The 26,424-nt window shown below is 42.2% G+C and overlaps 1 protein-coding gene across 7 annotated transcripts in view; it reads right to left on the bottom strand.

The window, feature by feature from the left end:
- The window catches only part of NPHP1 (nephrocystin 1), an 87,332-nt gene that overhangs the window by 3,656 nt on the left and 57,252 nt on the right, over window positions 1-26,424 (bottom strand). For 5 of the 7 annotated variants that reach the window (XM_077133727.1, XM_077133728.1, XM_077133729.1 and 2 more), the window contains 6 exons: window positions 19,658-19,732; window positions 17,977-18,087; window positions 16,749-16,831; window positions 8,972-9,048; window positions 8,014-8,113; window positions 1,100-1,212 (listed from right to left, as the gene is read on the bottom strand). In XM_077133727.1, coding sequence (XP_076989842.1) covers window positions 1,100-1,212; window positions 8,014-8,113; window positions 8,972-9,048; window positions 16,749-16,831; window positions 17,977-18,087; window positions 19,658-19,732 — 559 coding nt within the window. The other 2 variants (XM_077133732.1, XM_077133733.1) reach the window with 2 other exon arrangements.

Below are 26,424 nucleotides of genomic sequence, written 5' to 3'. Positions count from 1 at the left end.
CTTTCTCTGGTCTTTCCCAATCTCTGTTTTCTCCTAGGACTGTGGTTTGGTAAAAGGAACCTTCCAGTTAGGGGGACTCTGCTCTTGGAAGGCTGGACAGGAAGCAGGTAGAGCCGGGAGGGGGCCCAGGGCAGGCTGCTCGGGGGTCTCCCAGTGGCCCCTGCGGTGTAGGTAGGATGCAGGCCTGGTGACCGGGCTGAGGGCGATGGAGGACGCAGGCGTCAGGAGTAGGGGCTCCGTACACCAAGCACTGTGGGGTCAGCAGTCCATAGTGAATGGACACGCGGGGGCCGAGGCGAAGAAGCCGCCAGGAAGGTCTTGAGGGGCCACAGCTCCCACACCCCATGACTGGTGAAAAGAAGCCTTTCTCTGGGTCCTGTGCGGCTTGTTCTGAGGGTCAGATTTAAATGAAGCCAACAGTGCTGGGTGAGCGTCTCCCTCCTGGGGAGAGGACTGATAGGCCGTATCCTCTAAGGCTGTCATTAGACATCACCCATGAATTCAAGGTGGGTGATGAGCAGGAGACCGAGAGTCGTAACTATTTCCGGAGGAATTTCTGTGCCTCTCTGACTGGAGGTCTCCACCTCTCTGGGAAGTCTCTGCGCGTGGAGCCCTGCCCAACCGCGACCTCCACAGGTCTGAGGGCCGCCCCCACGGAGGGCCTGGCTCCCCTTGCTGCTGGCTCTCTCCAGCCTCAGCTCCGCAGTGGCATGTGCCCCTCCAACCCCACCCCCTGGGGACTTGCTCGGCGAGGCCTGCCCTGACCGGACTGGTGGGCCTGGTGCTCGGGTGCGTGCTCCTTCCTGACCCTTATCCCGCTGGGCCAGGAGGGCAGGGCCGTGCCTCCCCATCTCGCCTGGGCCCGTGCAGCGCCCAGCACACACGTGCACAGATCTGCACTCCTGGACCCCGAACCCCCAGGACTGGAAGTGTGGAGCTGTGTCCACCTTAAAGGACGGAGACAGCCTCGGCCTTGCATCTGAAGGCGTCTGAGCAACAGCTCAAGCACTTCATTCCAGGTGCCCCTCAGAGGCAGAAGACACGGGTCGAGAGGCACATCGAGGCGTGCTTTCCCTGAGACGATGACAAAGACCCTTACCGGCACTTGGCAAGCTCGTCCTGCCTCTCAGGAGCACGTCTCCGAGGACTTGACGGTAGAATACCAACAGGTGGCTGCAGCACATGCTCCCAATCAATGTTTCTGGCAGGAGACTATTAAAGAAGGGAGAAAGACATTCATTAAAAGTCCCCCACAGTCTAGACTACAGGGTTATTTTCATTTGTATTTATTATGTAAATGAACAGCTCCAAGGTCTGCTTCATTACTAGAAAACCTTTGAATGACTTAAAGGAACATTTCCCTTCCAAGCTGACCACACTGCTCTGAAGACGCACGCCTTTCAGTCTCAACTCTGGTGGACATTCCAGTGCGCCCGTGTCAGCTCCCAACCCAAGTTAAATGTCAAACAGAACGGTCGTGAGTGATGTGCTCTGGAAAGAATGGGGCGACTCCGCCCCGAGCCCAGAGGTGAGCTGCCTGCCAGGGCGGGAAGGAAGCAGATGGCCCCCCTGAGCTGATGCCGGGCGGAGCAGGAGGGTGCGGCCGGCTGGGTGGGGCGGCGCGGCTGCTTCCGGGTGGTGCCACCTCAGGGGGACTGACGACTGTCCGGCCTTGGCCTCCTCCACTGTGGCAGGCAGACAGCAGGCCTTGGTCTCAGAGGCTCCTAAGAGACTAAAATGGAGCATGTGGAGAGGCCGATGCGTGCCTACCACATAGTAAGGTGTAGAATGGAAGAAATTCAATGTTGAGATTTCAAAATAACAATCTGGAAACATGAAAAGTGAGTACTGTGAAATCCTGACACATGTCATACAGTAGATACTTACTGGGAATACACTGAGCAGAAGAGTTAACTTTAGGAGATATTTATAAAAACATCTTGAATTGTTCTAACATACATCTTATCAATGTCACCTTCAGCGAAACGTAAGTGCTGTCGCCTAGCCTGAAGAAAGGACCATGCAGGAACGCTCTAAAGCTTGCAGACAATGTCCTCTCCCAAAGAGGAAGATGACTTTGGGCCAAGAAAAAACATGAACAGTTAAAAAACACACCTTTAAAAGTCTCGGCTCTGGGTTGCCATTCTTGAGCCTCTGTTTTACAACGTGATACATATCAGAGGCTTAAACATCCAAAGCCACAAGCCTTTGCCACACCAGCATCCGCACATCTAATGAGCATACAGCACAGGAACACAGCGTGTGGGCCATGGAGCCACAAGTCCTCTTTTTCCAGCCCTGCTCAATTCTGATCATGTTGATCCCAGACCTAGATCTTGAAGACAGGAAACAGAGGAGGCCTCTCCATTTGGGTTGCCTGGAAGCCACCGGGGCCTTCCTTATGCCACGTTGCCACTCCCGAGGTGGGCTGCACAGCTGCCCCTGGCCCCCTTGAAGGACACAGCACCTGCATGCTCACACTCGCAGCTCATGCTCAAGAAGGCCACTGAGGTTGCCAGGGGAAGGTGTGGGGCTTCCTCCCTCCCTGGTGCCCCTCCTTCTCTTGCAGACCTGCCTGCCCTGTTCCTCTGGTTGGCACCGCTACCAGCCCTCCTGCAACATGTGCCAGTGCTGCTTGTTGCTTATTTGAGTTTTCTTTAAGGAGATCCTCTGACTTTTCCAAACCCAAGACAACTGGAAAGCTCTAGGCTACTAAAGGAGCTGCAGAACCAACGTCCTACTTGGAGGGCTCTCCGACCTCGCCTGCAGACCAGCAGACTCTGTTGCCACAAGGGCAGCAACACTAAAGGGGTAAGACGCAAGTGGCATGGCGGCTCTACTGGATCTTTTTTGTTTTGTATGCTGTGTGATGGGGGTCACATTTCATTCTTTTTCCATTGAGTATCCCATTATTGCAGCAGCATTTGTTGAATTTTTGGGGGGAGGAGGGAGTGCACAGGCTGGAAATCGAACCCGGGTCTTCTGCATGGCAGGCGAGAATTCTACCAATCTTGCATCCCCTTACTGGATTTTACAAACACATAAGGGAAGTAAAAGAGGAGAGATGGAACACAACAAAAAGGCAAAGGAAACTAAACAAATTCAGAATATCCACACGCTCTCACACACACATGTGCCAGCGGGCCTGGCGTTCAGATCCAGAACTGCGGGTCCGAGCGCCTGCATTTGGGGTTCCCTCATGGGGCCTGGATGCCCGCCTGCAGTCACCGCATATCCAGGGAAACCTCTTGGGAAAACTGCTTCGACGGCTTCAAAGGTGATGCTTATTGAAACCAAAGCAGTTATTTTCTCCCCTTCTTGCTGAGTGCTCACCATGGTAATGCGTCTCCAGGAAAGTGAGGGTGCTGAGCTCCTTCGTTGGGTGAGTGGATGGGTCCAGATGGGACTGGTGGCACATTTTTACAGGGGCCACTGGCATCCAAGGATACAAGCACGTAAGACAGCTGGCAGTTGAGAGCACAGAACAAAGCTGCTGGGCAAGGGAGGTGGGCACGAGCTAGCACTAATACATTCCCCCGGACTTGGCCCCTACTGTCCTCTCTCCTTGGGCAGAATGAAAAGAGCCCCTCTCCCTTCTCCTCTGAGCAGAGGTTCAGCTAAACGAAGGTGAAGTTCCTAGGCAAGGATGGGCGTGATGCACCTGTGAGAGGAGGCTGTGGGTGCCTCTGCCCGGCCTCCATGGCCTCTGGGGGTGGCAGCCAGGGGAGTGGGCTGCTGAGATGGGAGTGTGGGCACAGAGCACAGAGGCCCAAAAGTACCCAGGCCAGAGTCCAGCCCCACCTGGACCCTGTGGTCGGGTAGCAAGGCCCCGGGGCAGCACTAGCCGGTGCCCCGAGCTTCCCTGAACACCCCAGGGTGCACATCGGGATCGTGGAGTGGGGTGGGACATGCCCATCTCGGGTGGGCTCTGGGAAAAGACAAGGTGGGAGGAAGCCGGGCTGCGGGAGGCAGTGGGGTGGCCCTTAGGGAGAACCCAGCGAGGACAGGGCTGGGGGCCCCCTTCAGAGCCGTGCACTCCCCGGGCACCTGCTGCCAGCTAGGGGAAGAACGGCCCTGCCTTCCGGGCACCTCACCGTCAGATTTGATCTCTGTCTCATAAACACTCTCAGAAAGATGGTATTAGGGGCCAAAGAAACACCGGCAGGAGCAGCACTGGAAGGCCAGGAGGGGCACTGGGGCGCTGGGAGGGCCCACAGCAGGCGGGGGAGGGGAGGAAGGAAGCTGCACAGGTCCAGCCATTCTTTCACAAAGACTGCACTGCGCTTTCTTTTTTTTTTAATTTAAAAAAAATGACAATTTTCCAGGGAAAGGCTAGCCAAAAAAGGAACTTTACAGGCTCTAAGTACCTGCAGGGGAAAAAAAGCTGAGGGAATGAACAACACCTACGAACAAATGATTAATGCCTGGTGAAAGGTTTAACTGTTACTTTTATCCTTACAGACCCTGCTCCGGAACTGGAGAAAGGAACAAGGTTGTTTACACCACAAACAGGCTCTAGAAGGAAGGGACCATACAAAGAGGGCTGCGGGGGGCCAGAATGCCACTTCCCCAGAGTAGGTGAACAAGCAAACGCTGGCAAAGCCATCTTCCCCAGAACTCTGGAAAAGAGGTTAGAGGGTTGCAGTAACTGGGTGTTGGCTGAGTTAAGAAAATGCAGCTTTACAAACAGAAGAAACTTCCTGGGCTCTCCCTGCCCCGTTGCTCCCCTTGTGGGTCCCTGGCCCTGTTCAAAAGGGACCAGAATCACCCCAAGTGCATCCTGAGGTGCCTGTGTGTTGGTGCCAATCTATGAGGGCAGCCTGAAGGGCTGGCCCAGGACATGTCCAGGGGGAGAAGCAGCTAAAGCAGTGTAAGAAACAATTAAGTCAAAACTGCCCTGGGCAAAGGATCACTGGCTGTAAGTCATATAACAGAGCACTCAGGGGGGCGGAGTCTGTTTCATTGGGAGTGAAGGCATTCATAGACCCGTAAAATGGGGAATTCCAAAGGTCACCAGTCGGTACAGGCCAGGCTCAGAAAAGACAGAGAGGGCCTTGCACTTCATTTTTGCCTTGGGCTGATCTTGATAAAAGCATGAAACTCTGAAGGAGAGAACCAGCCAATGTGCAGCCAATTAGAAAGGACTGTGAAATGTATTTTCTGCGTTGGTCTGTTTGTTTTCAATATCTCCCGGCACTAATGGAAATCTCCTGACATGTCACCAGGTGGATATAAACATATGGAACAGACAGCTCAAGGAATAAATCCCAGAGTAAACACTTTGAAATATTAAAATGTACAGTGTGCAACAAAAGATAGCAAAAAGAAATAGAAAATGATGGCCCACTGAAAAGAAAAAGATAAAAATTCGGAAACCATCAAGAAAGAAGACCAGACTCTGGACACACCAGACAAAGATTTAAAGAAAAACAGATTCTCAATATGCTCAAGGATGTAAAGGGAAACACACGGAGAGAACTAAACGATACCAGGAAAACAATGAACAAACAATATGAGAATCTCAATAAAGAGAAGCAACTTTAAAAAGGAACCAAACAGAAACACTGGAGTTGAAAACCACAATAACTGAAAGGAAAAGTTCCTTAAGGGGTTTCCACAGCAGATTAGAGCTGGCAGAAGAAAGAATCAGTGAACTTGAAGACAACTGAAATGATTCAGGCTGAATAAGAGAAAGAAAATAATGAAAAAAAGGGAGCAGAGTCTAAGTGGGACACCATCAAGCACACCAATATAAACATTATGGGATTCCCAAAAGGAGAGAAAGGGACAGGAGGAATATTCAAAGAAATAAGGACAGAGCACTTTCCAAATTTAACAAAAGACAATAAGCTCAACAAACACTGAACTGGATACTTTCAAAGAACACCAGACACAGCAGTCAAAACAGCCAATGCCAAGAACAAGGAGAGAGTTCCAGAATCTGCATGAGAAGAGCCATGTGTTAGGTACAAGGGGGTTCCAATAAGATTGAGGTGGAGTTTTCATAAAAAACCATGGCACAAAAAGGCAAGGGACAAAATATTCTAAAATGCTGCAAGACAATGATTGCCAACCAGGACTTTTATATCTGGTAAGTCTGGAGATGGCAGCACAACACTGAGAATGTAATTAACATTAGTGAATCATATATATATACATAGATATATATATTTGAAGATGGTTGAATGGGGGAAATTTTAGGTTATATATGCTACTAGAATAAAAATTTAAAAAGACCAACCACAGGACTGTACAACACAAATAAGGGCTGCTGTGAACTATGGACTACAGTAAACAGTGTCATGGTAATGATACTCTTTATCAATTATGAAAAAGAAACCACACGAACAAGGAGTGTTAGTAATAGAGACAGCTGTGTTTTTGGGGGGGGGCAGGTTATGAGAATTCTGTACTTTTTGCATGATTTTTCTGTAAACCTACAACTTCTCCAATAAATAAAAGGGAGGACCATGCCAAGTCTTCATTTATTTCTTCGATTCCTGACAATCTGGAAGCACTGACAGCTCCCAGTGTCTGGCGTCTGGCCTCCCCTGCGCTCTGTCTTTTGGGTGCTCTGATGGAAAGTTCCTTTATTCCACAGCTTCAGGGAGGCACGTCCCTCCTGTCCTTCCACACCTATTCTGGATGCCTACCATTTCACCAGCTACACGGTACACGTCTATTTGGACAGACTTTATCACACATGTCAACAACTACCTGGCATTATATTTACACTTACCAATAATAACAGTAGTAGTAGTAATAACGTAAGTAATACATTCCATTAATATTAAATAGTACATTAATATCTTATTGTGCACCAGGTGCTACGAATACTAACGAAGTGTTTATATGTTTTCTTTTAATTTAAGCCTCAGTATAGCCTGATGGGAATGAGAGCACCACTGTGCCTCTTCTATAGATGTGGTCGCTGTTGCCCCAACAGAGCTGGTTGAATGACTCGTGCAAAGTCCCAGGGCTAGAAATCAATGGGTCTGGGATTCTACTAGTGTAAAGGCTTCCTGAGGAAAATGCAAACTAAAATCACCATGAGATGCCATTACTCAGTTATCTAGAAGGGCTAGAACAGAAAAGGCTGATAATAGTAAATGCCTGACAAGGACATGGAACAATTAGAACTTCATACATTGCTGTTAAGAGTGTAAAGTGGTACAGTCATTTTGGAAAAGTTTGGCATTTTTTTACAAAGTTAAACAAATACTTATCATATGGCCCAGTAATCCCATTCCCAGGTATTTATATCCATGAGAAATGAAGCATATGTCAACACAAAGACTTGGATGCAAATATCTAAATAAGCTTTATTCATCATTGCTAAAAACTAGAAACACCCCAAATGTCCATCAAGGGGTGAGCAGATAAATAAATTGTGGTATATCCATCAAATGGAACACTGTTTAGAATAAAATGAAAGAAACACTAATGTGTATAACAGCATAGATGAATCTGAAACAGCTTCTGTTGCACAAAAGAAGCCAGACTCCACAGGCTAACACGTGGCAGGGCTCCACTCGTGCGACGTTCTGGAAAGGCAACATGCCGAGACTGGGGGACGTGAGGAAAATTTTAGGGTAATGGAGATATTCTCTATTTTGATCACGATGGGAGTTATATTTTTGTATACATTCATCAAAACTCAAAGAATCGTAAACTGTATGCTAATTAAACCTCAATAAACTGGACACAAACCCCCGAGGGTCAGGATTGTGCATCACTTAGTCCCATTTAGCCAAATCCTTCCACGTAATTTCTGATCAAATCTATCATCTGAGCTATGGAGTAAGTGAAAAGTGAGCTAACCTGAGCTTTATTCCTATTTCATATCCCTGTGGATCTTTTCTTTTTTTCCCCTATGAATCTTTAGCAGAAGAATTAAGTGAAGAAAAAAGGAACTGACGAAAGATGACCAAGTCGGAGGAGAAGCCCAAAGCAGAGATGGTCAACAAATGCTGCCTGACCCAGAGCTCAGGACAGGTAAAAGCAGGTACCAACCTTAATATGTTTCTTGACCTTTGGCTTAAAGACCTCAGCTTTACCAGGAGTTGAGGCTGCCTCCTCATTGTCATCATCTGGTGGAAAACACTGCCATGTGCTTTAAAAGAAAACAAAAAATAAACCTCAAAACATGGTCAATGAATATAAAAAAACGAAATATTTTAAGAATACACCCCATCCAGTGGTGCTGAACTGAGAGGCAGGAGAGACCCGAATACCCTAAAGGAGCTGAGAAAAAGGTCAGATGTGCTTTGAGGCCTATTGACCTCCTCCAGGCAGATGGGACACAGAGCCACACTCCGTCGGATGCTCTGACAGCATCCTTGCCACCATATCACAAAGGGAAAAACGAGGGTGTTTCATCCAGGAAAAATCAGCTGCCTCTCGGGCCCCAAAGTCCCCTGTGCTCCGAGGAGGTGGAGCAGCACTGCTGGCTGGGCAGCACCGCGGCATGGGAGGTGGCTGTGAGAGAAGAGAAAGGCAGTCACGATTCCACCAGGCTCTGGGCTGGACGACGCTGGGGCCATATCTGTCTTATTCGCTGTTTCCCACGGTTTAGCACAGTGCCTGGCCAATGAGCACATTCAAAGACGCTCAGTATTTCTGGAGGGCTACTTGGCATGTGTATCACAATTCAAATGTCTGCACCCTCTGAACTAGCAAAGGCAATCTCTGAATGAGAGATTCAGTGGTCACAGGTATCACCCAATGTTCATGGAAAAGGAATTAATGCAGGATTCTCATGCTTCATGATTTCCTACATGAGAGTCTTATGAGCTATCAAAAAATAGGCGCTCAGATGAAAATAATTAGGATTTAGTGTCAAATAACATATGCTTTAAAATCTGAGTTTAAGTGAAAAATGCTTCGCTTTTTAGAATATTGCCACCTTCTCCAATGCATCTTCTATTTGTTTAATATTTAAGGAGAGGAACACAAGGCTGAAGAACTGTACCTCTTCTGGATATTGAAGGGTCGACTTCAACCCCTTTTTCATAAGGGGTGCCGCCATTCAAGATGAGCTCGTAAGTTCTATAAAAGAATAACAGACCATGATGGTGCATGTTATGGACATTTTATAAACACTGGAGCCAGTAGTAAAACATTTTCTAACACACATACATTCGCAGCCCTTTCATTTGTATCTTATTGGTCCCTCCTTGAGGTATTTTCAAATGTTTTGAATCATCATTTAAAATAAAGCCATTATGAATTTACATTATATCTAATTTACAGAAGTAACGAAGATTTTTGAAAAAGAATCAAGTGGCATAGAAATGATTAGCGAAAAGCAAAAAAGTCCCTCCTTATTGCTTCTCTGGTTTGGTGAGGATCCTCCTGTATCTTTTATATACAGGATAAATTTAAAAACCAACACAAACTTACTTTTCTCAAGTTACATAATGTCAAAGTGTGGAGAAAAGAGGGTAAAAGGCCCTTTACTCCCTCTGCCCCACCTCCCCCACCTCCCCCTTCTGTTGCTCACAGGTGACCCCTGGGAACAGTTTCCCATCCACACACACACACACACACACACACAATCTCTATTACCAAAGTAAAGTCACACTATGCTGCAACTTGCTCTTTTCATATAATATTCTGCACTGGCGCTCTTTCATATTTAAAGATAGTCCTCTCATTTAAAAAAATAGCTGTGACTTTCACTTTTGGAAAGATGGAATAGTTGTACTTTTCCTTAATTCTCCCACTAAATACAACTAAAAACCCTGCGCATTATATATACATAATCTGACACACATATCACACACACTCACACACACCAGAGATACATGAAGACAGAAAGGTCGACAGAAGAAGGCAGCACGCCCCCCTGCCCCCCGCCCCGGGCACAACGCAGCACTGAGTTGTCTGGGTTTTCTTTTTGCCTCAGATGCCCCCAGCTTGCAGCTGAAGAAGCAGGAACTCAGAAACACCAATAAGAACAGGAAAGAAAACAAAAACTTGCTCCCTCTAGCCAAAGGACCAGGACAGGGGCAGCCTAGAGAGAAGGAAAACTTTTAGACAATAACTGTTCTAACCCAGCCAAATACTCCCGAAAAATACATGCCCCCCCCCAAACCCTGGCAGCAAGCGCCTGGCAGGAAGCCTAGACTTCCCCTCTCTACCGGCTGTAACAAGGTGACCTGACCTCTCCAGTGAGATGGTGTCTGAGAAGGCCACGCAAGCAGCCAGGAGTTTTGTCCCCATTGGGTGGAAATGAGCCCCGACATCATTAATGTTTGGAATTGAGAGAAAACCTGGAGCAGACAAAAAGAGTCTCAGCCTCAATCCCAGAATTAGCTCTTTCTTTTCATCTCCTTCACTCTCTATCCCTTCCTTTTTTTTAATTACTTTTTTTTATTGTATAATATAACATATATACAAAGCAAAAAAGACAAAAAGCAATAGTTTTCAAAGCATTCTTCAACAAGGAGTTACTAGACAGATCCCAGAGTTTGTCATGGGCCCTGATACCATCATCTCATATTTTCCCTCTACCTGCTCCAGAATATATCTACCCCTTTGTTCTAGTTTGCTAGTTGTTGTAATGCAATATACCAGAATCAGAATGGCTTTTAAAAAGAAGAATTTAACAAGTTGCTAGTTTACAGTTCTAAGGCCGAGAAAATGTCCCACTTAAAACAAGTCTATAGAAATGTCCAATCAAAGGCATCCAGAGAAAGATACCTTGGTTCAAGAAGGCCGATGAAGTTCAGGGTTTCCCTCTCATGTGAGAACGCACATGGTGAACACAGTCAGGGCTTCTCTCTCGGCTGGAAGGGCACATGGTGAACACAGTGTCATCTGCTAGCTTTCTCTCCTGGCTTCCTGTTTCATGAAGCTCCCCGGGAGGCGTTTTCCTTCTTCATCTCCAAAGGCTGGTGGACTCTCTGCTTCATGGTGCTGCAGCATTCTCCGCTATCTCTGAATCTCTTTCTTCAAAATGTTTCCTCTTTTATAGGACTCACCTAATCCAGTTTAACAACCACTCTTGACTAAATCACACCAACCAGGGAGACGATCCGATTACAGTTTCAAACATACAGTACTGAACAGGGATTATTCTACTTTAATGAAATGGGATTTTGATTAAAACATGGCTTTTCTAGGGGGCATACATCCTTTCAAGCCAGCACATTCCACCCTCTGGCCCCTAAAAAAGACATGTTTCTCCTGTATACAAAATACATTAATTTCATAACAATATCAGAAACCTTAAACCTTTAAGTAGCAATACATATGAAGTACAAAATTAAAGACAGTATAAAATCTCATCAAGTCAGTTACAGGCATGGTCTGTCCTAAGGGAAAATTTTCTCCATTTGCTATGGACCTTTGAAAACTTATAACAAGTTATTTGCTGCCAACATACAAAGGAGGAACATTCATAGGATACATAGACACATTTCCATAGGGAGGAAGGAACACAGGGGTCACCGAACCCGTACAGTTTTGAAAACCCGCAGGGCAAAGTCCATTAGATTTCAAAGTCTGAGAATCATTTATCCTCAGGGCTTCTGAAAGCAGCAGTCCCACCCTTCCAAGGGCCTACACAGAGGCCTGCCTCTCTCCAAATGCACCCTTGGGGGATATTGGGGAGACCACCTTTCTCTCGGCTCCACCCTCTCCAAGCATCGGGGCCGCACCCAGGCTCTCTGCCATCTCTGGGGCACATGCTCAACCCCTCCATGTGGTGGCAGCCAAGCTCTCCCCAAACTGCAAGGAATGTGCTTCACCCTCTCCAAGCATTGGGGCTGCACCCAGGCTCTCTGCCATCTCTGGGGCACATGTTCAACCCCTCCATGTGGTGGTGGCCAGGCTCTCCCCAAACCGCAAGGAATGTGCTTCACCCTCTCCAAGGTCTGAGGCGGCATGACTCTTCCACTGCAACCAGGTGGAAGGCCATCCTCTGCCTTTGGGGCAAACTCACCCTCTCCACGGGCTTGGGTGGGTGCGCTCTCCTGGCCCGAGGCATCTTGACTTCAGACCTCAGCCTCTGTGGTTACTTTTCCTCCAATGTGTCCCTTCACTGAACCCCTCTGTCCAGACTGGCAGCAGCTCTGTTATACAGGTCCCACAGCATTCTCGTTGGCTTTCTATGCAGTAGCTTTGGATCATGCCCGTCAGACATAAGGAGTTTCCACAAATCCTTCCTGGATAACTCCATGTCCGATCCTGACTTTCTCTGAAATGGCTGAGTGGTTCCACATTTGGCCAAGACCTCATGTGGAACACTGTTCTCTGGGGTCTCCCTTCCTGGAGGCCCAGAATTTTCCAGAACTTCAATTTCTGGTTTCTTTGTACCCAGGAGTTCAGTTTTCAGCTTATCTCTTTCCTGTCGCATTGCACTATAAGCTGCAAGGAGAAACCAGACTGCACTTTCTACATTTAATTTAGAAATCTCTTCTGCTAAATATCCAAATTCATGGCTTTTAAAAATCTGCCTTCCAGTCAAAGCCACTAGTTAATTTTGCCAGATCATCTGCCATTTTAAAACAAGGCTCGTCTTCCTTCCAGCCTACAACAATATGTACCTCATCTCTGTCTAAGTCCTCATCAGAGGTATCTTTAGAGTCCACATTTCTACCAACAGTCTCTTCAAAGCATTCCAGGCCTTCTCTATCAAGCTTCTCACAACTCCTCCAGAATCTTCCCCTTATCCATTTAAAAAGCCGTTCCAACATGTTTGGTATTTGCAAACCGCAGCAGCACTCCACTCTCTGGTACCAAAATCTGTTCTAGTTTGCTAGCTGCTGAGAATGCAATATACCAGAAACAGAATGGCTTTTAAAAAGGGGAATTTAATAAGTTGCTAGTTTACCATTCTAAGGCCAAGAAAATGTCCCAATTAAAACAAGTCTATAGAAATGTCCAATCAAAGGCATCCAGGGAAAGATACCTTGGTTCAAGAAGGCCGATGAACTTCAGGGTTTCTCTCTCAAGTGGAAGGGCACATGGTAAGCACAGTCAGGGCTTCTCACTCAGCTGGAAGGGCACATGGTGAACATGGCATCATCTGCTAGCTTCTTCTCCTGGCTTCCTGTTTCATGAAGCTCCCTGGGAGGCATTTTCCTTCTTCATCTCCAAAAGTCACTGGCTGGTGGACTCTCTGCTTCATGGTGCTGCAGCATTCTCTGCTATCTCTTTCTCCAAAATGTTTCCTCTTTTATAGGACTCCAGTAAACTAATCAAGACCCACCCAAGTGGGTGAAGACATGTCGGCACCTAATCTAGTTTAACAACCACTCTTGACTAAATCACATCATCCAGGGAGATGATCTGATTACAGTTTCAAACATACAGTATTGAATAGGGATTATTCTACTTTTATGAAATGGGATTTTGATTAAAACATGGCTTTTCTAGGGGGCATACATCTTTCAAACCAGCATACCCTTCCTTTTTAAAAACCTAGCTGTGTTATCAGAAACCATAGAGGCTAGAAGGAAGTGGCACATCATATTTCAAAATGCTGAAAGTAAAGAACTGTCAACTCAGAATTCTATATTCATTAAAAACAACCTTTGGGAATGAAGAAGATATCAAGATACTCTCAGATAAAGGAAAACTAAGAGAATTCACTGCTAGCAGACCTACCCTAAAAGAATAGGTAAAGGAAGATCTTGGGGTAAAAAAGGAAATGTTAAAAGACTATACACCTTGGAAAATCTGGAAGGAAAAAAGAACAGCAGAAAAAGTAAAAATATGAGTAAACACAATAGACTTTTTCTTAAGTTTTCTAAATTACATTTGACAGTTGAAGCAAAAACCATAACACTGTGTGATGTGGTTCTCAATGTATGTAAAAATATTTTAGACAACTATAAATAAGGAAGGGCAAAGGGATGTAAAGGGAGGTAAAATGTCATTTCACTTGAACTGGTAAAATATCAAAACATAAGCTACATATATATATAAAGTTAATATTTAGAACAAACACTTAAAAAGTTATACAAAGAGATACACTCGAAACACTATACGTTCAAATGGAATTCTAAAAAGAAATTTAAGTAATGTACAAGAAAGTAGGAAAAATAAAACAAAGAAATAAAAAGAATACAAACAGAAACCTGAACTAAAATGGCAGATGTAAGCCCTGTCATGCCAATAATTACAGTAAATGTAAACAGCCTAAAAACACAAATTAAAAAACAGAGATTGGCAGGGTAGATTTAAAAAACCTGAAACAACTGTATTTTATGTACAAGAAACACACTTCAGAGTGGTAGTTTCGGCATTGCGCCTCGAACAGGAGCTTTGCAGAATGTCACTGTGTGGAGCCCTCAGGGCAGGATTCATCAGATCGAATATGCAGTGGAAGCTGTCAAGCAATTTTTTTCAGTCACAGTTGGTCTGAAATCAAAAACCCACGCGGTATTGGTTGTATTGAAGGATATGGGCCCTCATATTTTCCAAACCTGTCCATCTGCTAACTATTTTGACTGCAGAGCTATGTCCATTGGAGCCCGTTCTCAATCAGCTCATACTTACTTGGAGAGACATATGTTTGAGTTTATGGAGTATAATTTGAATGAACTGGTTAAACATGGTCTCCGTGCCTTAAGAGAGACACTTCCTGCAGACCAGAACTTAACTACAAAGAATGCTTCCATTGGAACTGTTGGTAAAGACTTGGGGTTTACAATCTATGATGATGATGATGTGTCTCCATTAATGGAAGGTCTTGAAGAAAGACCTCAGAGAAAGGCACAACCTGTTCAACCTTCGGATGAACCTGTAGAAAAGGCTGATGAACCAGTGGAACATGAAGTGATAAACCAGACTGTATGTGTCTTATCAAACGTGTAACAATGCAGGAACATGAGCCGGAGTGACAACAATCTGTACTTTGAACCAAATGATGCAGAGTGGTGGAATGGGGTGTTTTAAGAATCAGCCTAGAAAAAGTTTTTTCCAAGTAACCTAAATGAAACCATATAATGGAGAGCTTTGTTTCTTTTGAGAGGGACTATATAATAATTTTCTAGAAAGTATAGGGCATCTATACTACCATTTTTATATGAAGAACCTAGCATCTTTGTGGTTTTAAAACTCAACTGTGAAATAAATTTGTTTCACCTGCTGGAAAAAAAAAGAAACACACTTCAAAAATAATGACATAGGTAGGTTGAAAGTAAAAGGATGGAAAAAGATAAGTCGTGCAAATATTAATCAAGAGAAGACAGGAGTGGCTATATTAATATTAGATAAAGCCGACTTCAGAGTACAAAAATATTACCAGAGACAGAGAGCTACATTACATAAAGTAAAAGGGTCTATTCACCATGAAGACACAGCAATCGTAAATGTGTATGCACCAAATAACAGAGTTGTAAAATATGTGAAGCAAAAATTGGTAGAATTGAAAGGAGAAATAAATAATTAAATCTACAATTATACTTGGAAATCTCAAAATCCCTTTTGCAACAATTGTTGAAACAACTAGACAGAAATCAGCAAGGATAGAGAGGAGCTCCACAACACCATCAACAAGAGAAGCTAACTGACACCCATAGAGCACTCCCCCAGCGAGAGCAGAATGCAAATTCTTTTTAAGCACCCATGGAGCATAGAGTAAGTCAGACCATACCCTGGGACATAAACAAACCTCAACAAATTTAAAATTACTGAAATCACAGAGAATGTGTTCTCTTGCCACAATCAAATCAAACTAAAAACCAGTAACAGAAAGATAACAGGGAAATCCCTGAATAATTAGATACTAAATCTCCTACTTCTCTAAATAATCAATGGGTGAAAGAGTAAGTTCTGGAGGGAAATTAAATCCTACGTTGAGCCTAATGAAAATGAAAATATACACAACAATAGCTTGAAGCCACAGCTAAAACACTGCCAAGAAGGAAATTTATGGCACGAAATGCTTACATTAGAAAAAATGATTAACTTCAAATCAATAACCTAAGCTCCCTTCTCAAAAACCTTGAAAAGAAGAATAAAGTAAAACCAGAGTAGGCAGAAGAAAGGAAAGAGTAGAGAGCAGAAATCATGAAATTGAAAATAGAATTGAAAACGAAAGAAAAAAAAAATATATGGAGCAACAACAACAAAAAACCTGGTCGCAATCTCCAGCCTACTCTCTGCCCATTTATATTTCTTCTGTGAATTTCTTGTTCATACCTTAAGCTTACATTTTTTTGGCCTATTTTTAAATTAGAACTGTCTTTTTCTTATTAATATTTGAGAGCTCTTTTTATATCAGGGACAATCTTCTGACTGTTAGATATGTTTTAAAATAACTGCCATCAGTCTGCTTTAAGTTTTAAATTTGTTTACAGTGCCTGCCACTATGAGTTCAATGGAAAGGCAGGCTCACAGAGAACCTGGAACCCCAACATACTCTTTGAATATAATTAGGCTGTTTTCACCATGGTAAAATACACTGCTACTAGTGGGAAATGACCAAAATAATATTCCCAGCAGCCAGTGCAAACACCTTTTAAAATGCCTATTCTGTATGTGTCACTTCTTTACTTTCTATGAGACTACGCATGCAATTTTCATATACTACCTTAAACAACATTAAAATCAAGTTTAAAGCCCTCTCCCCAAAAGTTATTGAAATGCTAATAGAACTTACATTATGAAATAGTAAAGGAGTAGAAATCAATGAAATTTAATATAGTATTTTTTTGAAAAACTGAGGGATCTAGATTCTCAAAAACTAATGTCCACAAACAAATTCACTTGGAAGTAATGCAGAGCCAACTTACTTTGCTGGAATAGGAACTCCACTGTCATCAAAAAGTCTGAGAAACACCCAGCCACAACTCAACTCTCCTCTTTCTCCAGTTGACTAGGAAATAAAGCCGGGATATGAAACTTAATGCCTATACCATACACATTATATATGTATACGATATACATATATATATATTATATAATATAATACCAGTCAAATCATAAGCACATACCAAAGCCTTTTAAAGGAACAAAATGAGCATTTGTATTTAAACTGAAACCATCTTCCACAGGAAAATAAAACGAGAGCAGTAGAGTCAGGTGTTAGAGGCAGTGTGTAAAGTAAAATTTCTTTGTTTGTCAAAATTGCTTTTGAAAATCCCTCAAACCTGATGATGGGACAGCTGTTGCTATTATTTCTGGAGTGATATCAATATTTCATGGAGTATCTTGGATCTTATCAATACTACATGAGAAGAAGCTTTGTTTCTTGAGAGCTCAAATGCAGACATCACGCAAGGGTCTGTTTGCTTGGAACTTTCACCCAAGTCCATTGTCAGAGGGTAGCAGGCTCACTTGGTGGAGCCTGTAAAAGTCCGGATATATTTCCTTAAAGAAACGAAAGGATGGTGCTGCACTGTTCTCTAACTCTCTGCTCCCTGCGGTAACATGAGGCCAAGTTTCTATGCTACAGCTCTTAGGCTTTTACCAGAGCGTGGATACAGTCAACTCCTACTGCAGACCTGCCCCTGCTGGTTCAACATTTATATGACACAAATTAACCCAAGTTCCTGGTGTTTGCTTTATGAAAACTGCCGATCTCTTATTCAGAACCCACAATTACAAGGTTAAGTTTGCTCTGCTTCTCTACAGCAGAGGTGAAAGGAGCTGGGATGCCATTGAAATTCATTTACTGCTTTCAGCAAAGTCTCATCCTTTCTGAATCTTCACTTTTTAAAAGCACTTTAGGTCACACAAGCTATAAATGTCAGAAATATTGTTTATTTTAAATGCTACTGAAAAAGCAGCACTACGTATAAAATTAGAATCACTGCCATTCTCATTCCTCAAGGATTAAAATTCATTACACACAAAAATATTAAGTATTTTACTTGTAAATACTGACCTATAATTATTTTACTTGTCAATACAAACTATATATAAAACATACCTTTGTACTTAGGTTACCTCCCCCCCCACATACACCCTCCTTCCCTTTTAATCGACACATTAGGAAACTTTATCTTTTCATTGACATACATTGCGAATATAAGAAATTCCAAGCTCAAACAGTATTCCAAGATTTGGAGATGAAGAATTGGACCTGACAAAACAATCTCCATCAAGCAAGCATGGCAAGATGCCAGTAACCTGCAATAGTAAAGAAATGAAAGTTACCAATACAAACAAAAATTGGAAGGGAGTTTCTAAATCCTATTCATCTGTAAAAGGTATTTATGTCTTTTGCAACACAATACAAGTATATTAAAGTAAACAAAATGCAAATGGATTGAGAGGTTTGAAATTTGTTCTCAGTTATACAACGACGTAAAATTAAAAAATGTGACCCCTGTGAAAGGGAAGTACCTTGTGTCGCAGTGCAGGCTAATGTGAAGCAAGGACTGTACTTCCAGGTCCCCAGAAGTACTGCAAGAGGAGCCCTGCATTCGTAAGCAGATATCTACACTAACCGTTGTCTTTGTAAAGAGGACAGAAGTAAAGACTGAGCACACACATTTGTTCACCTCTCCTGACACACACCTTGTGAATCTCCCTGTCCCTGCCCTGAGCTCACTCCAGCCCCTTTCTGTGGACAGCCGTGCCACCCTTTCTCACCTTTGCAGTCCTACTCATCCCTTCTCTTTGACAAACCTCCCAGAGCCTGAGGACCAGAGCTCATGCCACCTCCTCTGTTCTCCCACACCCGGGGAGACCCATAGCCACGAGGCACTGCCTTGGTGGTGGCCCCCCCCGCAAGGGTTCCAACAGGGGCACTGCTGGTAGGGCCGAGTGCCGGCAGCCGGAGCGGGGGTCAGGCTGGTAACTGTGCCTGTGCCCCTGCCCTGCCCTCCACATCCAGGATGGTACCTGCCCCCAAAAAATGCTTCATCTCATTTAACCAAGGAAGGCCCACTCAGTGGCTCATCTCCACATGCCAGGAAAATGGGATTAAACGCCACCCTGAACCCATCACATACACAGCTGTGACGTCAGGATTGTGGCGGGGTGGGCCAAAAGGCAGGGTGTGGGCAATTACCACGCGGGGTCCCCGCGCCCATGCCTGCCCCGAGCCCCATGGTGCCCCAACACCTCTGGCGCGCTCCGAGAAGGCTAGGGGAGGTGGCAGGACCCAAGGAGGCAGCAGGGAAAGATACCAAAGTAATGAAACTTCGGAGGGAGAGAAAAGAGAAGAAAAATAAACTACAGGCAACAGTATAAAAAAGAGCACAGGACATCCTCGCCTCTGCCGGGCCGCCGGCACTGGGGACACCGATCCAGGCGTGACCCCCCCCACACCCAGGCTGTCCTGACAGCAGCTGGGGCGAGGTTTGGCCCCCAGTGCCACCTGGTTGTCCCATTAGCTTGGATGGAAGATTTCATTTTAGATAAAAGCACCTCACTTCCTCAATTTTATCTTTTGATTTCTATTTTTTCATCAAATGGACATTCTTAAGAAGTAAAACCTGAAGTCCAGTGAATGAGCTGATTCACAGGAATTATAACTTGCTGAATCAGAAACATGAGGAATTTTTATTAAAGACCTCAGAGAACATGAAAGACTATGAAGATTCAAATCTAACTCCATATATACTGTGCTAACTGCAGATACGCTATTTCAGAAATACCTATTTCCTGTCTGACAGCCTCATTTTAGAAATTGTGTAATACTGAACAGGTAAAAGAAGTTCATTTTCACTCCCCTGCCTCAGCAGTAACCCACCTGCGGGGAGAAGGTCCAGGAGCGGGGCTTCTTGGGCTGCCACGTGGCCCTGACGGTGTGAATGTTGCTCAGAACCTGAAATGAGAGGCCGGGTGAGCATGGAAGGCTTCCAGCCGCGCCCAGTCACGGGGCTGCGGGGACCCGAGCAGGGCACGAGACGCCACTTCTTACTTCACGCAATTCTGTTAGGTCTGCTTTTCCTTTTAAATCAAGTATGTACAAATTTGAAAATAATCCTCAAAAAATAAGTGTTTTGGCCCTTAATAAAACAATGAAGGAATTGATAAAATAAATCAATTGTAACAAATGTCCCACACCAATGCAGGCTGTTGGTGGGCATACGGGAATCCTGTATTTTGTGCATGATTATTTTTGTGCACAACTTCTCTAATAAAGAAAAAAAGTTTTAATTATATTAAGTGAGAAATTTAATAACTGAAATAGGTCAACCAGAAAAGTAAGTGAAATTTCAGGTAAAAGTAATCTGTTAAGAAATGTAACCTATAAAAGCATTTCATATATAGTTCATATTCCTGTCACTAAGACAGACAATGCTTACAGCACAGATATACAATTATATTTTTCAAGAGATCCAGGTCCAAATAGCTATATATAAAAAACAAGGAAATACAAAAGTAGTAAAAACTTTTTGTGTGTGAAAAAGGTTCAAATTTTATAAAGTTATGGCCAAATATTGGCATCTCCCAAATGAATAATTTCATTTTTGATAAAAATGCTTTAATATAATACTTCCAAAATTAAGCTTTAAAAATAATTTAAAGTAACCAAACATGTCACATTTGGGTCAAATTCAGTTCACTGTCCTCAAGAGAGTAGTCACTAGCCACATGCTACTTTTAAATCTCTTAAAATTAAGTTAAACTAAAAAACTCAGTTTCCCCCAGGGTTAGTGGCTGCTGCCCTGGAGAACACAGACATAGAAAACCGCCAGGACCACAGAAAGTTCTGTTGATGGCACTCCTTCAGAGTGCAGGACATGCTGCCTGACAGCTCACTTGATTTCTTCAACGAGTCAGTGCCACAAAAACAGCAGGTGGGAGGAGGGGGGCTGCTTGGAGGAAGAGATTGACGCACGGGATGGCCACGTGCAATGCTGGACCCTGGGTGCATCCTGATTCAAACCATCTGATTATAAAAGGAATTTCTGAGATAACAAGGGAATCTGAATATAGACTGTCAGATGGAAACATGGAATGATACTTAATATTGCAGAGTGTGAAAATGGTGATTATATGAGAAAATGTTCATATTTCTATAGAGGTATATATATATGTAGAGACATATTGTAGGAGTAAAATGGAAACAGCAGAGGTTTCCATTACAACACTTTTATTAAAAATGAAGAAACAACTGGGGAAAGGTTAACCAATGAAGCAAATTCTTGATAATTATACTATTCTCTCTACTTTTTTTTTTTTTATTTTTTTTTTATTTTTATTATTTAAAAAAAGAATTAACAAAACAATTAGAAATCATTCCAATCTACATGTACAATCAGTAATTCTTAATAACATCACATAGTTGCATATTCATCATTTCTTAGTACATTTGCATCGATTTAGAAAAAGAAATAAAAAGACAACAGAATAAGAATTAAAACAATAATAGAAAGAAAAAAACAAAAAAAACAAAAACAAAAAACCTATACCTCACATGCAGCTTCATTCAGTGTTTTAACATAATTGCATTACAATTGGGTAGTATTGTGCTGTCCATTTCTGAGTTTTTATATCCAGTCCCGTTGTACAGTCTGTATCCCTTCATCTCCAATTATCCCTTCTCTCTTTTTTTTTTTTTTTAATTAACGGAAAAAAAGAAATTAACCCAACATTTAGAGATCATACCATTCTACACATGCAATCATTAATTCTTAACATCATCACATAGATGCATGATCATCATTTCTTAGTACATTTGCATTGGTTTAGAAGAACTAGCAACATAACCGAAAAAGATATAGAATGTTAATATAGAGAAAAAAATAAAAGTAATAATAGTAAAATCAAAACAAAACAACACAAAACAAAACAAAAACCTATAGCTCAGATGCAGCTTCATTCAGTGTTTTAACATGATTACTTTACAATTAGGTATTATTGTGCTGTCCATTTTTGAGTTTTTGTATCTAGTCCTGTTGCACAGTCTGTATCCCTTCAGCTTCAATTACCCATTGTCTTACCCTGTTTCTAACTCCTGCTGAACTCTGTTACCAATGACATATTTCAAGTTTATTCTCGAATGTCCGTTCACATCAGTGGGACCATACAGTATTTGTCCTTTAGTTTTTGGCTGGATTCACTCAGCATAATATTCTCTAGGTCCATCCATGTTATTACATGGTTCATAAGTTTATCTTGTCTTAAAGCTGCATAATATTCCATCGTATGTATATACCACAGTTTGTTTAGCCACTCTTCTGTTGATGGAGATTTTGGCTGTTTCCATCTCTTTGCAATTGTAAATAATGCTGCTATAAACATTGGTGTGCAAATGTCCGTTTGTGTCTTTGCCCTTAAGTCCTTTGAGTAGATACCTAGCAATGGTATTGCTGGGTCGTATGGCAATTCTATATTCAGCTTTTTGAGGAACCGCCAAACTGCCTTCCACAGTGGTTGCACCCTTTGACATTCCCACCAACAGTGGATAAGTGTGCCTCTTTCTCCGCATCCTCTCCAGCACTTGTCATTTTCTGTTTTGTTGATAATGGCCATTCTGGTGGGTGTGACATGATATCTCATTGTGGTTTTGATTTGCATTTCTCTAATGGCCAGGGACATTGAGCATCTCTTCATGTGCCTCTTGGCCATCCGTATTTCCTCTTCTGAGAGGTGTCTGTTCAAGTCTTTTTCCCATTTTGTAATTGGGTTGGCTGTCTTTTTGTTGTTGAGATGAACAATCTCTTTATAAATTCTGGATACTAGACCTTTATCTGATATATCATTTCCAAATATTGTCTCCCATTGTGAAGGCTGTCTTTCTACTTTCTTGATGAAGTTCTTTGATGCACAAAAGTGTTTAATTTTGAGGAGTTCCCATTTATTTATTTCCTTCTTCAGTGCTCTTGCTTTAGGTTTAAGGTCCATAAAACCGCCTCCAGTTGTAAGATCCATAAGATATCTCCCAACATTTTCCTCTAACTGTTTTATGGTCTTAGACCTAATGTTTAGATCTTTGATCCATTTTGAGTTAACTTTTGTATAGGGTGTGAGAGATGGGTCTTCTTTCATTCTTTTGCATATGGATATCCAGTTCTCTAGGCACCATTTATTGAAGAGACTGCTCTGTCCCAGGTGAGTTGGCTTGACTGCCTTATCAAAGATCAAATGTCCATAGATGAGAGGGTCTATATCTGAGCACTCTATTCGATTCCATTGGTCGATATATCTATCTTTATGCCAATACCATGCTGTTTTGACCACTGTGGCTTCATAATATGCCTTAAAGTCAGGCAGCGCGAGACCTCCAGCTTCGTTTTTTTTCCTCAAGATGTTTTTAGCAATTCGGGGCACCCTGCCCTTCCAGATAAATTTGCTTATTGGTTTTTCTATTTCTGAAAAATAAGTTGTTGGGATTTTGATTGGTATTGCATTGAATCTGTAAATCAATTTAGGTAGGATTGACATCTTAACTATATTTAGTCTTCCAATCCATGAACATGGTATGCCCTTTCATCTATTTAGGTCTTCTGTGATTTCTTTTAGCAGTTTTTTGTAGTTTTCTTTATATAGGTTTTTTGTCTCTTTAGTTAAATTTATTCCTAGGTATTTTATTCTTTTAGTTGCAATTGTAAATGGGATTCGTTTCTTGATTTCCCCCTCAGCTTGTTCATTACTAGTGTATAGAAATGCTACAGATTTTTGAATGTTGATCTTGTAACCTGCTACTTTGCTGTACTCATTTATTAGCTCTAGTAGTTTTCTTGTGGATTTTTCCGGGTTTTCGACGTATAGTATCATATCGTCTGCAAACAGTGATAGTTTTACTTCTTCCTTTCCAATTTTGATGCCTTGTATTTCTTTTTCTTGTCTAATTGCTCTGGCTAGAACCTCCAACACAATGTTGAATAATAGTGGTGATAGTGGACATCCTTGTCTTGTTCCTGATCTTAGGGGGAAAGTTTTCAATTTTTCCCCATTGAGGATGATATTAGCTGTGGGTTTTTCATATATTCCCTCTATCATTTTAAGGAAGTTCCCTTGTATTCCTATCTTTTGAAGTGTTTTCAACAGGAAAGGATGTTGAATCTTGTCGAATGCCTTCTCTGCATCAATTGAGATGATCATGTGATTTTTCTGCTTTGATTTGTTGATATGGTGTATTACATTGATTGATTTTCTTATGTTGAACCATCCTTGCATACCTGGGATGAATCCTACTTGGTCATGATGTATAATTCTTTTAATGTGTTGTTGGATACGATTTGCTAGAATTTTATTGAGGATTTTTGCATCTGTATTCATTAGAGAGATTGGTCTGTAGTTTTCTTTTTTTGTAATATCTTTGCCTGGTTTTGGTATGAGGGTGATGTTGGCTTCATAGAATGAATTAGGTAGTTTTCCCTCCACTTCGATTTTTTTGAAGAGTTTGAAGAGAATTGGTACTAATTCTTTCTGGAATGTTTGATAGAATTCACATGTGAAGCCATCTGGTCCTGGACTTTTCTTTTTAGGAAGCTTTTGAATGACTAATTCAATTTCTTTACTTGTGATTGGTTTGTTGAGGTCATCTATGTCTTCTTGAGTCAAAGTTGGTTGTTCATGTCTTTCCAGGAACCCGTCCATTTCCTCTAAATTGTTGTATTTATTAGCGTAAAGTTGTTCATAGTATCCTGTTATTACCTCCTTTATTTCTGTGAGGTCAGTAGTTATGTCTCCTCTTCCATTTCTGATCTTATTTATTTGCATCCTCTCTCTTCTTCTTTTTGTCAATCTTGCTAAGGGCCCATCAATCTTATTGATTTTCTCATAGAACCAACTTCTGGCCTTATTGATTTTCTCTATTGTTTTCATGTTTTCAATTTCATTTATTTGTGCTCTAATCTTTGTTATTTCTTTCCTTTTGCTTGCTTTGGGGTTAGCTTGCTGTTCTTTCTCCAGTTCTTCCAAATGGATAGTTAATTCCTGAATTTTTGCCTTTTCTTCTTTTCTGATATAGGCATTTAGAGCAATAAATTTCCCTCTTAGCACTGCCTTTGCTGCGTCCCATAAGTTTTGATATGTTGTGTTTTCATTTTCATTCGCCTCGAGGTATTTACTGATTTCTCTTGCAATTTCTTCTTTGACCCAGTCGTTGTTTAGGAGTGTGTTGTTGAGCCTCCACGTATTTGTGAATTTTCTGGCACTCTGCCTATTATTGATTTCCAACATCATTCCTTTATGGTCCGAGAAAGTGTTGTGTAAGATTTCAATCTTTTTAAATTTGTTAAGACTTGCTTTGTGACCCAGCATATGGTCTATCTTTGAGAATGATCCATGAGCACTTGAGAAAAAGGTGTATCCTGCTGTTGTGGGATGTAATGTCCTATAAATGTCTATTAAGTCTAGTTCATTTATAGTAATATTCAGATTCTCTATTTCTTTGTTGATCCTCTGTCTAGATGTTCTGTCCCTTGATGAGAGTGGTGAGTTGAAGTCTCCAACTATTATGGTATATGAGTCTATTTCCCTTTTCAGTGTTTGCAGTATATTCCTCACGTATTTTGGGGCATTCTGATTCGGTGCGTAAATATTTATGATTGTTATGTCTTCTTGTTTAATTGTTCCTTTTATTAGTATGTAGTGTCCTTCTTTGTCTCTTTTAACTGTTTTACATTTGAAGTCTAATTTGTTGGATATTAGTATAGCCACTCCTGCTCTTTTCTGGTTGTTATTTGCATGAAATATCTTTTCCCAACCTTTCACTTTCAACCTATGTTTATCTTTGGGTCTAAGATGTGTTTCCTGTAGACAGCATATAGAAGGATCCTGTTTTTTAATCCATTCTGCCAATCTATGTCTTTTGATTGGGGAATTCAGTCCATTGACATTCAGTGTTATTACTGTTTGGATAATATTTTCCTCTACCATTTTGCCTTTTGTATTATATACATCATATCTGATTTTCCTTCTTTCTACACTCTTTTCCATATCTCTCTCTTCTGTCTTTTTGTATCTGACTCTAGTGCTCCCTTTAGTATTTCTTGCAGAGCTGGTCTCTTGGTCACAAATTCTTTCAGTGACTTTTTGTCTGAGAATGTTTTAATTTCTCCCTCATTTTTGAAGGATAATTTTGCTGGATATAGGAGTCTTGGTTGGCAGTTTTTCTCTTTTAGTATTTTAAATATATCATCCCACTGTCTTCTAGCTTCCATGGTTTCTGCTGAGAAATCTACACAAAGTCTTATTGGGTTTCCCTTGTATGTAATGGATTGTTTTTCTCTTGCTGCTTTCAAGATCTTCTCTTTCTCTTTGACCTCTGACATTCTAACTAGTAAGTGTCTTGGAGAACGCCTATTTGGGTCTAATCTCTTTGGGGTGCGCTGCACTTCTTGGATCTGTAATTTTAGGTCTTTCATAAGAGTTGGGAAATTTTCAGTGATAATTTCTTCCATTAGTTTTTCTCCTCCTTTTCCCTTCTCTTCTCCTTCTGGGACACCCACAACACGTATATTTGTGCGGTTCATATTGTCCTTGAGTTCCCTGATACCCTGTTCAAATATTTCCATTCTTTTCCCTATAGTTTCTGTTTCTTTTTGGAATTCAGATGTT

Source organism: Tamandua tetradactyla, chromosome 17 (genome assembly GCF_023851605.1).
Source record: "Tamandua tetradactyla isolate mTamTet1 chromosome 17, mTamTet1.pri, whole genome shotgun sequence".
Lineage (NCBI taxonomy): Eukaryota > Metazoa > Chordata > Mammalia > Pilosa > Myrmecophagidae > Tamandua > Tamandua tetradactyla.
This window is presented reverse-complemented; position numbering and strand designations above follow the sequence as displayed.